Source organism: Galeopterus variegatus, unplaced genomic scaffold (assembly GCF_000696425.1).
Source record: "Galeopterus variegatus unplaced genomic scaffold, G_variegatus-3.0.2 Scaffold1026, whole genome shotgun sequence".
Classification (NCBI taxonomy): Eukaryota; Metazoa; Chordata; class Mammalia; order Dermoptera; family Cynocephalidae; genus Galeopterus; species Galeopterus variegatus.
In genome coordinates this window covers 48,370-63,423 of record NW_007727137.1, presented here as the reverse complement: position 1 = coordinate 63,423, position 15,054 = coordinate 48,370, and the positions used below count along the sequence as shown (strand labels likewise).

General features: G+C 60.6%; 2 protein-coding genes across 2 annotated transcripts in view; one reads left to right on the top strand and one right to left on the bottom strand.

The window, feature by feature from the left end:
- AHNAK2 (AHNAK nucleoprotein 2) overlaps window positions 1-4,552 on the top strand; it is a 5,499-nt gene extending 947 nt beyond the window's left edge. The window contains exons 2-3 of the mRNA XM_008574274.1: window positions 4-471; window positions 606-4,552. Of these exons, the coding sequence (XP_008572496.1) occupies window positions 4-471; window positions 606-3,761 (3,624 nt within the window). The 3' untranslated portion in view covers window positions 3,762-4,552. The remainder of the gene's footprint in view (window positions 1-3; window positions 472-605) is intronic.
- Window positions 4,553-7,833: 3,281 nt separating this feature from the next.
- Window positions 7,834-13,897, bottom strand: PLD4 (phospholipase D family, member 4). Its single transcript, XM_008574268.1, has 10 exons — window positions 13,788-13,897; window positions 13,160-13,339; window positions 12,023-12,206; window positions 11,549-11,669; window positions 10,887-11,014; window positions 9,887-10,087; window positions 9,066-9,205; window positions 8,758-8,923; window positions 8,576-8,672; window positions 7,834-8,036 (listed from the first exon to the last, which is right to left on the bottom strand). Exons 1-10 carry the CDS (start codon window positions 13,895-13,897, stop codon window positions 7,834-7,836), a joined length of 1,530 nt encoding a protein of 509 aa, XP_008572490.1.
- Between the last annotated feature and the right edge of the window lie 1,157 nt (window positions 13,898-15,054).

Below are 15,054 nucleotides of genomic sequence, written 5' to 3'. Positions count from 1 at the left end.
AAGCTGGAGGGGGACCTCTCCCTGGGAGACAAGGACGTGGCCGCCAAAGACAGCAAGTTCATGATCCCCAAGTTCAGTATTCCTTCTTTTTCTTGGTCCCCTGGTAAGGCTTCCATGAGCATTCGAGAGGTGGAGGGGAGGATTACATTCAATGAAGAGGCTTTGAGTTTAGGGGAGGTGGATTCTGCTGTCACCGTTCCTGGAGGTTGTCCTTTTCATTATAATATTGGAAGTGATTTCGGGCATTCATTTGGGAAAGATGAAGAGAAAACCAGACCTGAGAAGCCTCATAGTAACATCCGCAAAGGCTTTTTTTCCTCAGGGAAGTCTCGTAAAGACATTACAGACCTGGAAGGTGGTTTGGGGGCACCTGTTCCCCAGAGTCAAGAGGCCGTGTCTGTGGACTTGCAGCCCGCTGAGGCACAGGGGCAGTGTGGGGGGGACCGTGGGCCGGCTGTTCTCGTGCCCCAGGTGGGACAGACCTGGAAGGTGGTTTGGGGGCACCTGTTCCCCAGAGTCAAGAGGCCGTGTCTGTGGACTTGCAGCCCACTGAGGCACAGGGGCAGTGTGGGGGGGACCGTGGGCCGGCTGTTCTCGTGCCCCAGGTGGGACTCTCGGGTTTTGCTTCAGCCAGCCTTGATCTCACTGGCCCCCATGTGGCATCCTCCATCCACACTCCCGGTGGGGGTGTCACGCTTACGAAATACCAGGTGACTGTCTCCCGAGCTCCCCTGGGCCCTGAGTTTTCTCAGGAATCTTCTTCTGGGTCACAGACCGATGTTCCCCTTCCCAGCCCAGAAAGCTTTATAGACCTGAATGCCCTTGAGGACATTCCCTTGTCACAGACCGACAGCCACCCTGGCAAAGTGGATGCCCTAATTCCTGCATCTTACCATGAGGTGACTTTTCCTAAGTTTTATCAATCAAAGTTTGCATTTCCAGTTGTGAAGGCGGCAGTTCCTGAGGGAGACTTGCGTGCCGCAGGGGATGCTGCAGCTCTGTCCTCCCCAATCTTGGGGTGGCGGGGAGACTCTTCAGGAGAGGACGGCCAGGTGTCCCCACTGCCAAGCACTGAGCTGCTCCCCACAGGTACCCCTGTGTCCCAGGGTAGAAAGGATCAGTCGGGCCCCTTGGGGATGTTGGCAACAGCTCCAGGAGAAGCTCCAGCTGACAATGCTGACCGTGAAGGGAAAGGGAGTCCCTTCAAGATGCCCAGGTTCAAGCTTCCATCTTTTAACTGGTCTCCAAAGAAGGAGGTGGAGCCAAGATGGGACCCTGAATGCAGCCTGGAGGACTCCAAACTCAGCGTGGTTTTAGACGTGGGTCAGGCGGACACCCAGCCTGGGGTTGGTGTGTCTGACATGGAGGTGCCCCCGGACATGCCTCCTGAGAAGGACGGGGTGAAGGGAAGGCTCAGGAAGTCTGGCTTTGCCATGCCAAAACTTGCTCTTCCCAAAATGAAGGCTTCTAAAGGCGGGGTGGGCCTGCAACAGGCAGACGTGCATCCTTCACTTTCCAGTGCCACGGCAGGAGGGGATGTCCAAGCCACAGAGCAGCCCAGCAGTGGTGGGGGTCAGGGGGACACTGTTGCAACCGTGGACTCCCCAGGAGAGGGCTTTGACGTCCATCCATCCCAAGTCTGCATTCCCAGTTTGGGCTTTGCCAAACCTGATCTCAGATCCTCCAAGGCCAAGGTGGAAGTGAGCCAGTCTAAAGCTGACCTGCCTCTTCCCAAACATGACCCATCTGTTGGAGGTGGAAGCCAAGGCATGGGGCTCAGGGATGTCCCAGCCAGCCAGCCCCGTGGGGAGGGGACAGCCCTAGCCACAGAAGACCCCCCTCAGACATCCTGTCAAATAGATGCTGAAGTGCCCACAATGGATAGCCCAGAGGAGGAAGCCCCCGTGGGAGCAATGACAGGGGACTCACACGAGAGCTGGTTTAAGATGCCCAAGTTCCGCATGCCCAGCTTCCGACGCTCCTCTTCCAAGGAGAGCGGTGGGGCCAGGGGGCGGGAAGTGCTGGAGCTCCCACCCCCTGCCAGCGCCGCCACAGAGGAAGAGGCAGCTGGAGTCAAAGGGGTCCATGTCTCTGGGCCCAAGGTGGAGGCAGGTACGTCTCTGTGGCCCCCAGAAGCAGAAGCAGATGTGACAGCTTCCGAGGGCCAGTTGCACGCAGACATCCTTAGGCATAATATGGAGGGCACAGGCTTGAAGCTGTCCCTCCCCGCTGCTGCGATGTCCGAGGCTGATCTTTCCCCTTCCGAGGGCAGCATCCGTCCAGCCGAAAGCTCCCTCCCCGTTCAGGTGTCTGGCACGAGACTTTCAGAAACACAGGCTCCTGCAGGAGAGATGGCCAAGATGCCTCCTGCTAGGCCAGGAGGACACGAACCCGCCCAGGTGGAGGAGAGAACAGAGAAACGGTCCTCCCGGCCGGAAGGTCCCCTGACACTGAAGGCTTCCAGTACTGAAGTGCCCTCCCAGATTTCCGTGGTGAACGTGGATCGACTCTGGGAAGACTCCGTTCTAACTGTCAAATTCCCCAGACTGAGAACACCAAGGTTCTCCTTCCCTGCTGCCAGCTTGGAGGCCGATGTATTCGTCCCCACTGTGAGGGAAGTGCGGTGTCCAGAGACCAGTATTGACATCGCCCTTCGGAAGGAGAGCCCCGAGCTCTGGGGGGCCAGCATCCTGAAGGCAGGCACTGGGATCCCCAGGGAGCAGCCAGTGGGGCTTGCTGGCTCCCCGGAAACTTCCGCAGTTTCCAAGGTCAGAGTGCACATTCAGGGTGCTCATGTGGAGAGTCAGGAGGTTACCATACACAGCAGGTTGACACCAGAATTTGCAGATCTCTCGGCACCTGAGGCATTTTCCACTGAGATCATAAGGGAATCAGAGATCCCTGCATCCGAGATTCAAATGCCTTCTTATGGATTTTCCTTGCTGAAGGTGAAAATCCCAGAGCCCCCCAGGCAGGCTAGAGTGTGCATGGTGACTCAAGACTCTCTGATGCGGGAGGGCTTGGAAGAGGCTCCCGCTGCAGCTGCTCCAGGAATGGACTCGATGTCTGCAGATCTGCAGCCTGACAGCGGAGAACCGTTTGAGATCATCTCTTCCAGCGTCAGCGCACCAGAACCACAGGCATTCACGTTTGAAGTGCGTCCCGGCCGCCAGCTTGCAGGCAGCTGCTCCGATGAGGAACCAGCAGAAATTCTCGAGTTTTCTGCTGAAGACAGCCAAGAGCCCACCCCCCCCCAGGCAGATAGAGACAAGGCTCCAAAAGAGAAGCCAGAAAGTAAAAAGTCTTCTGGCCTGTTCTGGTCTTGGCTTCCAAACATTGGGTTTTCTTCTTCTGCGGGTGAGGCAAGTGCTGATTCCAAAGCTGATGTCCCAAGATCTGCTCCCGTTCAAATGCAGCCCGAGGCCCGGCCGGAGGCAGAGCTGCCTAAGAAGCAGGAGAAGGCGGGCTGGTTCCGATTTCCCAAATTAGGGTTCTCCTCTTCTCCTACCAAGAAAAGCAAAAGCACCGAAGATGAGGGAGACCTGGCAGAGCAAAAACTTCAAGAAGAAACAGTCACCTTTTTTGACGCCCGGGAAAGCTTCTCCCCTGAAGAGGAGGAGGAAGGTGAGCCGGGGGACGCCGTGGGCGCCAGGCCAGGCTCCAAAGCGATGGTGGCATCCACGGCGAGAACAGAGTTAATGTTGCTGGAGCAGGACAAAGAAGCTGGTGATGACCCTGTGTCCAGGCCCATGACCGAATGAAGGCTGGACAGTGGCTCATCAGTGGGGGAGAGTTGGGCAGCTCAGGTAGAGCACAGAGGCCAGCAACCCTGCACGTCCCCTTGGTGTACAGAAGTGAGAACTCTGTGTCACTGTCACATGGCCCCCCAGAAATGGAACCAAAAATGTGCCCAGCTCTCTCGGAGCTCTAGAAGCACCAAAGGCACCTGACTTCACACAGGACGCTGGATTCACGTGGCATACTGGTGCTCTGGCAGAAGATGGCTGGTCTGCACCGTGTAAGTCTCAAGAGACCTGCCCGTGAGGCCCAGCAGAACACGCTGCTTCTCTGGGGGAAGTTCCAATGGCTGTGGGTGCGGTTTTCAGTGTAGCTGCTGTCCTGCTGCTGCTGCTTCCTGATGAACGTGGCTTTCTTACTTCAGGCAGAGTACAGTGTATTCCAGGAAACCGTTTCCTGCTCACTTTCGAGCTTACTCCTTTGTCAAATGTCTTGCTAGTGGCACGCTTCGGGATGCTTTGTGTGACGATGCGTACATGCTGGGCGGAAGCTTGATGGTCAGTGGCTGAGCGGCGACTGTGCCCAGTGCACTGGGTGAGATGAGCCAGCAGAGGTTGTTAAGACACCCACGAGTTATCACGAGACGTCAATGCGTGTCCACTTGCCTGCCGGCATCTGTCAGTGCCTCTCCTGTGTGCACATCATGCCACGCTGTCACCCCTGGGCCCCTTATGTACACACTGCAGCCAGACTGCACATGGGACTGGTTTGGCTGCTCCCTGGGTGGGAAATAAAGGAAGGGATGTGCCCCACAGTAGTGGCTGCTGAGGTCTTTTTTTCTTGGTCAAAATTCACCAGAGCCCACGCTTTCCTCCTGCGCACCCCCAGTCCTTGTCTCTACCGATTTGCTCTAAAAAACAGAGCCAAGGATGGATCCAAGAGTGCTGCTGACTTGCCATTTGTTTGTCCAGATCCTTGTCTAAGCCAGAGGCTATGAGGCAGACAAGATAGGGACCCTGAGTTCACATGTGGCAGGGGACACAGGCACACTCCCTCCCACTGGCTGGAAGGAGGCTTCAGGACAGAGGATGATGCACAGAGCAGATACCACGCAGACAGAAGTCCCTGTCCTGGAGGGCTAGCTGGGTCCTTGGTCATGTTTCGGGGCCCGTCCTCAGACGCTTGCTTCACCATCTGTGCCCTTGCAGGCAGCCACAGGAAGCAAGTCCACTTGTGGGGTAGCGGGCTGAGGTTCCAGGGCTTTCCTATACCCTCTGAGTGGTCAAATCTCTGCTCAGCTGCCCTCAGACACCCCTCCTGGGCTTATGGGTCTGCAGTGTTCTGAGGGGTGGTTGGAACCTGGGCCCAGCTTCCTCCTGGCCCAGCAGGGCTTCTGGCGACAAGCACTTCTTGTCCCTTGGGGAGGAAAGCTGCTCCCACGGCTGTGCTGTGAGCTGCTCTGGAGCACTGTGGGCCCAGGGGGTGGCCTGCCACTCCCTGTGCTGCCCTGAGAGGCCCCAGAAGGGTGGAGGCTGTGGGGTGTAGGAACACAGGGCAGGGGGACAGGAGAGACTATGCCTCTCCCTGTGCCACAATGGACACATCATGTCTTCCCTTGTGGCTGGCTGGGAGAGTCACCTAAGTTAGGAAAAATGGAAGCCTCTGGAAAGTGAGCTGACACAGGGCCCCAGGGTGGCTCACGATTGGGGTGGGGTGAGGGAGTCGGTGGGCCTTTGTGTGCAGTGGAGCCGGGCAGGGGTGCTCTCCCAGCCCAGGGCTCCCTCCCTCTCTCTGCTCCAACTCGTGTGTGCTAGACAAGCTTGGTGAGTGCAATCCAGGGAGCACAGCAGTGGGAGTCTGCCTGGCTCCAGGGGGCTCTTGTCCTGCTCTGAACCTGCAGTCAAGGCCTGGGATAGTGGGACCTTGGTACTGGAGGCCAGACAGGCAGCCACCACACCAACTGGGAAGCAGTTGAGCAGCAGAGGCTGCCACAACATTCCCACATGGCCTTGGTTCCCCTGTGTGTGAGTTGTCTATGCTGTGTAAGAATATCACCATAAATCAGCAGCTCAAAACCACACATATTTATGATCTCCCAGTTTCTGAGGTCAGGAGTCCAAGCATGGCTCCACTGGGTTCTCTGCTCAGGGTCCCACAAGGCATCAATCAAAGTGTCAGCTGGAGCTGCAGTCTAATCTCCAGACTCGACTGGGAAGAGAGTGACTTCTGAAGCTCACATGGTTGCTGGCAGAGTTCAATTCCTTGTGGCCCGGGTGACAGAGGGCCTTGGTTTCTTCCTGGCTGGAGGCCACCCCCAGTGCGCTGCCACATGGGCCTCTCCATAGGACAGCTCCCAGCCTTACAGCTCACTACATCAAAGCGAGTAAGAGACAGCCTTATGTCATGTAATCACAGAAGTGACATCCCATTAATGTTGTGTATTCTGGTTACAAGCAAGGCACAGATCCTGACCACACTCAAGGTGAGATTACACATGGACATGAGTACCAGGAAGTAGGGATCATAGGTCTGTCCACCACATCCCAGAAGAAGCCACATCTTGGTGCCCTCCTGGGCTCTCCCAAGCCTTGTCAAGCTGGGTCTCCTTTGGAGCGGGGTCTGCTTTGGAGCAGGCCTTTGAGGCTGCCACTGAGGTGTAGCTTCCATCCCCAGACTGTGTGGAAACAGGCCTTTCACTGGCTGAGGGCCACCATGCAGGTGTCCCAGTCATGGCTGGAGCACAGAGCCCTCCTGGAACATGGCTGGCTGAGTGCCCCAGGACACAATCTGCTGTAGGCCCAAGAATCAGAGAGCAGACTTGCATGTGCAACGCTGCGGGAAGAGCTGGGTCTGGGCTGCAGAGGTGTTGCCGTGCAGCTTTTTGGCAAATGGGTTGCAGAGGAGATCTGGAGCATGGGCAGGTAAGGAAAGCCACAGGGAGAGGACAGGGCAGCTGCTGGGGCTTTGCTTGGTCAAGGGCAGCTCACATACAGACCAGCTCCCAGAGGCTCTAGAAGCCTTGCAGGGCTGCATGGGTCCCTGGGCCTCCCACATCCATGACACACTCTCCAGCTACTCGTGAATCTGGGCAGGGAGGCAGGATGGGTTTAGGGGGCCTTCTGCACTGAAGAGGATGCTGAGGTCTAAGGTGTCCTTCAGAAGGGGAAGTGCGAGGACCCCGATCAAACAAAGAACTTGTGCCATGCCTGACATGACTCTGCCAGCTCTTCCAGAGCAGAGAGGACAGGGGGAGGGCAGGGAAGAGCTGCCCCCAGCACTGCACCCCAAGTGCAGGACCTTGGTGCCCACGCAGAATCCAGCGCCACTTCGCACCACTGAACCATCCCTGAGCTCAGTGGGCCTCACCAGGGCCTATGGGCCTTAGGCGTTGTTCAGAACCATGGGGCTGCACCGAAGTCTCCATCCCAGCTGGGTATCACCTTCCTCCACACCAGCTCAAATCCACGTCCTCTCGACCCCACTCATAGGTCCTGGGGCTGCATCCGGGTCCTGGGCCCAACCCCATGCTCTGGGCCTGCCCTCTCCGCCCCTGCACGTGCCCGGGACGCCCTGTGTTCATGAGGCCTGTCAGTGGGCTCGTGCTCCCCTCCCCCCATTAATGTTGACCCTCTGCACCCTGACCCAGCCTGCAGCTGAGAAGCCGGAATTTAGCTTCCGGAGCACGGCCACCCCTACTCTGTCCCCTGGACTGGGGAAGGACTTCCCATGACGGGGATGCGGCCTGGCTTTGCCAGGGTGGCTGCTTAAAGACTGGCCCTTCGCAGGGTCCCACAGGCCAAACTCCAGCCTAGGGCCGAGGAGGAGGAGGGGCGGAGCCCTGTGTGGGACTCACACAGAAGGACAGGGAAGCATGTCAGTACTCTTCAGGAGGTGGGTTCAGGAAGAGCTGGATTTGGAGAGCAGGGGGCAGTTTGCTGCTGCCCAGAGGGTGGCAGTGCTGAGCAGTCCTGACCCTGACTGGGGCTTGGGTGGAAGGAACTGCTGAAAGCCCAGGCTGAGGGACAGATGGGGAGGTCCAGGGGGAGCAGTGTCCACCAAGGGCTGTGGGGCCCAGGAGCCAAGAAGGACCAGGCCTCACCCCTGCCAGACACAGTCCTGGCCCAGGGCTTGCCCGTCCAGGCCCACGGCGTAGCGGGAACTCCAGTCCCGCTCAAAGAGCTGCTGCAGCTGCTCCTGCACCGTGGCCGCCCCTGGCTGGGTGCGTGCGGCCCTCTGGCTGACCACCAGGCCCACGCCTGAGGTGCTGCTGAAGTAGTCTTCCGACCAGTTGGAGGTGCCTGCGGGGAGGTGGGCGTGAAAGCCACTGCGCTCACACAGTCCCCTCTGCAGCCCGGCCCAGGACCATGCCCCAGCCGCAGGGCTGCGGAGAGTGGGCACACTGGCCGCTCTACTGTCACCAAGCTCCAGCCGGACAGCCCCTCGCTTAGGTGTGGACTCCAGCCCTCACCTGGGTGTGGAGGGCCAGCTAGCTCTTCAGAGTGCAACACCACCTGTGTCACCCTGGGACAGGCATCCCGACTCACCGTTCTGGGGGCCGCTGCTCAGGATTTCCCCACCTGCCCCTGAGGGCCAGCTGACAGCTGGGCTGGTCGCTTGGTCCCTAGAACTCCACTTGAGACCCTGGCCCCCCCAGTAGCCCCTCTGTCCTGAGGGGCTCATGCTGCACAGCAGTGCCTGCCTCAGCACCCTGGCCTGGCCACCGCCCAGGGCACACGACCCTTCTGTGGGTTTGTGTGGCCTCCGTGGCACCTGATGCCCCTCTATAGACTCAAGGGCCCAGAGCCCACCACCCACAGACCTCCTCCCAGCCACTCACCTATGTAGGCTGCCTTCTCGGTGACCATGAACTTGCTGTGGTTTACCCTGCTGAATGGGATGTGGGAATGATTGCCCACTGGGACAATGAAGACTTTCTGGGGGAACAGAAAGGGAACGAGTCAGGTGGGGAAGGGACAAGGGCCACCTTCCCCACAGCCCGGCCCTGAGGCGGGTCCTCACCACGTCTATAGAGATGTTGGCCGAGGGGTTGCTGAGGGCCTGCAGGGACCTCAGGTAAGGGAACATGGTGGGGTCTGTGTTGAGCCAACAGCTGGCCAGCAGGCGCACGCGCACGCCCCTGCTGAAGGCGGCCGCCCACAGCGCATTGTCCAGCACCGGCCAGTACCTGGGGAAGGGGAGGGTCAGGGTCCTGCCCACAAGCCTTGGGATGAGTAGGGGTCCTGGCAGGAGGGCACATGCCCAGGAGCTGCCCATCAGCAGAGCCGGTCTCCACCCTCCATGGCCCCCCAGCTCCCACCCAGTCCCACCTGGCGGGGTGGCTGAAGCGCGTGGTGGGGCAATACTCCATCACCGAGGCATAGATGAACTCCTGGGCTGCCCGCATCACCGCCAGCAGTGCGTCCAGGTCCCGGGTGCGGCCTTGGGGGCAGAGCGCGGGTGGCGATGCCTGTGCGGGGAGAGGCGTCCCTGCAGGCCCCTGGTTTTCTGGACTCACGAGTCCACCGTGTACCACCCAAGAGGTCCCATGTGGTGGTGGAGGGAGGAGGCAGAGAGGTGCTCCCTGGAAGGCTGGGGGAAGTGGACGGGTCTACACAGGGTCCTTGGGGCTGTCCTGGAGTCCCGGCGGGGACAGCCAGAAGCAGCCAGCCTTCCCCGGGCCCTGGCTGGACTGACTTCCCAGAAACAGTTTCCTGCCCTGGGGAAGGAAGCGTCTCCACTCGCTTCAGGGTGGGCCCTCACATATAGGGGGGTTTCCTCTGTAAACCTGCCACTGTCCACCCCCACCCTGTGCTCCACCGAGGGGTCTGCCCAGGTGCAGCCGGCCTGCCTTCCATCTTCCCTTCGTTCCCCGCAGAGTAAGGGGACAGCTGGACTGGAGCCCCGTCCCCTCCTGACAGTCTCTTTGGAGATTCCGAGGGCCACAGGACTCCCCACCACCTCCCAGGCGCCTGTCTCCCGTGGATGGCGCTGACCAGCGTCCTCTCCTGGAGTCCAGCCTGCCCCTTGCCCTGGCACCGTGGCCCCATCACACGCCGGCTCCTGAGGACCTTGCAGGTGCTGACGGGGTCTGCAGGGCCAGGCTGGGGCTCCCTTGTGGTCTTGCGGGCCCCTCCTTGACCCGCCTTACCGAGAGGTAGGCAGTGGTGGGCACCCCGTCAAAGCGGCCCCGGAGGGGCTGAAAGCGGTTGATGTGGGACGAGAAGTTCTGAGGCCAGGTTTCAGGGAGGACGGCCTGGGGCGCCCCCAGCACCCAGTAGGTCTGGAAGGTCTTCTCCAGGTCGTCAGCCAGGTGGCTGCAGTTGTAGACGATGGCGCCAAGCTCCTTCACCTGCAGAGACCAGGGTGGCAGCTGTGGGGGTGCAGGGCGCAGCCCCAGCCAGCTGCAGCCTCTCCTCGCCAGCGCCACCCACAGGAGTCCGGTAGATGGTGTACTTGGAGGGGTGACCAGCGGCCCCTGGTTTTTTTTTAACGTTGTATTCCAGCGATAAAAGCGATACACGTTATTACTGAAATCAATAGGAAATGCATAAGAGCACGCAGAAAACAATCATTGTTAATCCCGCGGTCAGGCGACGGCCATGTGACCGTGTCCACGATCATTCTCTCCTCATTTTTAAAGCATCACTTTTCCTAAAAAAGCTTGTGCTTTGCAATCTGCATGTTTCCCTGGGCGATGCGACTTAAACATTTTTCCACGTTGTTAAATGTTATCCTAGGGGCCGGCCCGGTGGCGCACTCGGTAGAGTGCGGCGCTTGGGAGCGTGGCGGCGCTCCCGCCGAGGGTTCAGATCCCATATAGAGACCGGTCCGCTCACTGGTTGAGCGCGGTGTGGGCGCGACACCGAGGGTTGCGATCCCGTTACCGGTCACGAAAAAAGACAAAAAGGGAAAAAAAAAATGTTATCCCACATTTTGGTGGCCACGCTGAATTCCGTAACGTGTGGGGCCAGTCTGCAACTGATTAGGCTATGGTGACACTGCAGACGTGGCTACGTGACCCTGGGTTCCGTTTGCTCACTTCTTGGGACACCGACTTTCTCCAGACTTGCTGGACTTCAGGCAAAGCCCTCTGGGGTGCAGGAGGGAAGAGCTCCAGGCGGGCCTCCCACCTCGGGGCCTGGACTCACCTGTGTCAAGGACCGCCAGTCCATGTTGGCGCTGCCCACGTAGATGTGTCGCCCATCCACGACCCAGAACTTAGAGTGCAAAACGCCCCCGGTGAGCCGCTGCATGGGCACCTGTCGCACCTGGGCACCTGGTCGAGGGTTCAGGACGAAAGGATGAACCATCTCTTGTTAGTGCCAACTTCCTGTGAGCCTGGGTCTGAGCTCTGTACGGTGGAGTTGACGCATTTATCTTCATAACATCCCTGCTAAGTTGATGCTATTATCGTCCCCATTTTACAGACAAGGAAACTGAGGCACAGACCAACCCAGGATCCTCCATGTTTGTACTGACAGTGTCCGTGGTGTCTTGCTCCCCAGCCAGAGCCTCCACCCCCCAGGTCAGAGCAGCTAGGCTCAGCGGGACCCTGAAGCCACCTTGTGCTCTGCCCTGTGGAAATGACACTCTGGGTCCTTGGAACATCCCCGTCTGCAGGTGGCGCCGACTTGAGGGAGCTCAGACCCTGGGCCCCTGCCCTCCTGGGTGTCCTGGGGAAGCACTTTCCCACCCCTCACACCTTGGGCATCTCCACCTTTCTTTGTCATTGTCCCAGTTCCATAATGCCAGCAAGACAGCTCGCGCTCAGTACCAGGGCTGCAGGGCCCAGGACAGTGCAGGCACCCACCTCGGGCAGCCAGGACCTGCAGGTCGGTGGACTTCCTGGCCAGTGTTGGGTTGCTGGTGGCCACAGCCAGGGAAACATTCCTGTCCAGCAGCTGCTGCAGCTTCTGCAGAAGGGCCTCTCCCTGCAAGGCCAGGCCGGCCATGAGAGATGACCCTGTGTTCCCCTTTCCCCAGGACCCAGGCCTCCCCGCAGGAGGCCACCCCTGTCTGCCCACAGATCAGAGTCGGGTCAAGCATCTGGATGAACCTTTACTGGGAGCCAAACTTCACTCAGGCACAGTCTGAGTGCTCGGTCCTCCAGGGGCCCACCCCCCAACACCTCGGCCCTGACAGCCCCCAAGTAAGAGCCTGGCCCGTGCTCTGTCCTAGCCCAGTCCCCAGGGAGCTGAGCCCTGGGCCTGGAGTGCCAGAGCTCCGCACAGAGGGGTGGCCCGACTTGCTGTGTGCCTAGCACCAGGGCAGGGCCGGGGCACACCTGCTGGGAAGACGAGTCGTTGACCCCGATGTCAGGCCCCGTGAGGGACCAGTAGTATGAGGCCACATGGACACTCTCCTGGGCAGTGTCCAGCAGCTGCAGCCAGGCCTGGGCCAGGGGCTGGGCAGCTGGAGTGCCGGCTGCAGATGGCAGGTCCTGGGGGATGCTTTCCACGAGGACGAGCCTGCGGAGAGGGTCAGGCAGAGGTCTGAGTGAGGGCAGGAGCCACCAGCAGGCCTCACACTACCCACTGTGTCCGCACTGGCCTCAATTCGCGCTCGCTAGCGTCTGTGCGCGTCGAGCCTGTGCCTGCTAGCCGGCTTTCTGAGCTTTCCCCTCTCTGGGTCTCCCTCCTGCTGGGTGTCTGGGTTTCTGACTGCAGATGGCAGGTCCTGGGGGATGCTTTCCACGAGGACGAGCCTGCGGAGAGGGTCAGGCAGAGGTCTGAGTGAGGGCAGGAGCCACCAGCAGGCCTCACACTACCCACTGTGTCCGCACTGGCCTCAAGCCCAGAGGCATGTCCAGGGAGGAGCCTGAGCGGACAGGGGCTGGCCACTCCAGAGCAGGGCAGACTGGGGGACCCAGGCTCCGCTCCAACCCCAAGGTGCTGCCTTGAGGGAGCTGTTGAGTCTGGGTGGCCTCTGGCGTGGAAGCCCTTGGTGAACACCAGAGATGACCCAGAAGGAGGGGCTGGGCCAGGAGCTGGAGAGCACTGGTCTTGGGGGCACGTGTGCAGGATGGACCAATAGGTTCCCGCCAGGGGAGGTTCTGGGACTCCAGGACCCCAACAGCAAGGCAGGAGGGGCAGAGGGGGGACTGCGGTGCAGGCGGGGCAGGGAAACTACCCCCGGGATGGAAGGACTGCGAAGGTGCTGGGCCCCTGCCTGGCAGTGGACAGGGCCCCCAGCCTCATCTGAGCCCCGGGTGGCAGACTCTGTTTGCTGCAAAGAGCACCCACATCGCCCTGTCCAGGTCCCCACTCCAGACCACACAGTCCAGACCCTCCCCAGTGACCTGCGTCTTCCCCCGGGAGCTGGTGAGGGGCAGTGCTTATCCCAGGGGAGATCCAATGGCCGGATGCAGGCAGTGCCTGAAGCAGAGACCACCCACCCCCTGTGGGCCCCGTGGCTCACTCACCGGCAGGAGTCCCTCTGCTGCCTGGCCTCCCCTCCCAGAGGCTTCCAGGCCAGGATGGAGCCGCTCACTTCCTTGGGGTGTGCCTGGCCCCAGGTGGGAGGAGGGGGCACTTGCAATAGGCGGTAGGTGAGAGCCACGAAGCCCAGCCCCAGCATGGCCAGTGCTGCCAGCACCTGCAGTCAGAGAGGGGCGTCACCCGTGGGGTTCCTGCACAGCTGTGGGCCCCGCTTCTGGTTATTGGGTCCCACTATCTGGTACTGAGACAGAGGCTGTCCAGACTCCGGGGAGGACCCGGGCTGCAGCTGGGGTGGGGCTGGAGGTGGGCACAGGAGGGGGAAGATGGTGAGAGAAGGGCCCACCATGTTGGGGGGATGGGCGGCTTGCAGCCCACTCTATGATGCTGTGGCTGCACAGTAGCTGGCTGTCCCCAGCCCACCCAACTCTGCCCTGGCAGAGGGACGTGGGCCATGTCTAAAGCACCAGGGGACTTCCCTCGCCCACTATTCGGGGTATCCCCTGTTCTCTGAGGCTCCCCCATGGCTGGTTTTGCCCTCTCCACTCTGGCGCAGGGGCCCTGCGAGGCTGTTGGGTCCCTGACCACCCCCGCCCTCGGGCCCCCAGTCCTACCGTGCCAGCCTCTTTGTCCCGTGGGCTGCGGGGTGGTGTGGAATAGGCCCACTCGGGGGCCTCTGCTGCTCTCTGAAGAGGTTTCAGCGTCTGCACAGAGCAGCCTGGCATCACTGGCAGCTCCCCTAACCCCGCTGGGAACTGACCCCCCAGTGCCTGGGTACTGGGGACTCCCCCTCATGGGTCCCTATAGACACCACTCAAACCCCCCAAAGCCTCCCACTGCTGCCCGAGGTCACGCCCTGTGTGTGGGGCCAGTTCCTGAGCTCCACCCTGCTGTCCCTCCCTGGCCTGCGGGTGGTGGCCTCCATGTGGTCCCCTCCCCGTTCGCGCTCGCTAGCGTCTGTGCGCGTCGAGCCTGTGCCTGCTAGCCGGCTTTCTGAGCTTTCCCCTCTCTGGGTCTCCCTCCTGCTGGGTGTCTGGGTTTCTGAATCTCAGTTCCTTGTTTCAACCACAACTGAAACTGAGCCTGAAAGTACCATTTCTACTTTCGCTGCTTGTTTCCCTCACTAGTGGTTTATAAATAGCCGCTTCCCTTCCCTGGGGCTGGGCCCCCTCCTGGGAGCTGCAGGTCAGGGCAGGCAGCTGGGCAGTGGCCTCCTCCTGGCAGGGACAGCGAGGCATGGAGATGGCAGGGCTGGCTGGAGCCCTGCATTGCTGGACCCCAGCTGGAGGGGGCTCCCATTCCCACCCTGAAGCGGCCAGGCTGCCTGAGTGTCACCACGGAGCAGGGTGCCCTCCCTGGGCCGCAGGGAAGGGCCTGTGCACAGCAAACTAGGCCAACTGGCCATCTAGCCTGTGCCATTCACGAGGGGCAGGTGCAGGCCTCGCTCCTGCACAGTGATGGGTGGGGTGGGGGTAGGGCTCTGCAGTTCAGGTGTGTGCAGCTAGGCTGGGTGCCGGGACCCAGGCCAAGGGATCTATGGGTCAGGCTGTCCACCCAGGAGCAGCCGGGCTCAGCCTCCAGGTCTCCAGGTTCATTTCCGGGCTGTCCTCCCATGGTCCAGGGCTGAGGCCTTCAGAGAATCAGGCCTGCCTCAGTGTGGGGAGGGGTGGCCATAGGAGCTGGGCATGGGGCATCTTTCCACCCCGGTGCCGTAGCTTACAGGATGGTGGGGACCTTGGAAACCACAGTGGGAGAGCCTCGAGGTGTGGGGGCCAGGGGACTCAGGCAGTCACCAAGGCCCCACACCCCTCCCACCCATCGAGGTGCTGCCCCCACCCCACAGCTGAGCTGAGGCTCTCGAGGATGCTCTCCCACCCACCCC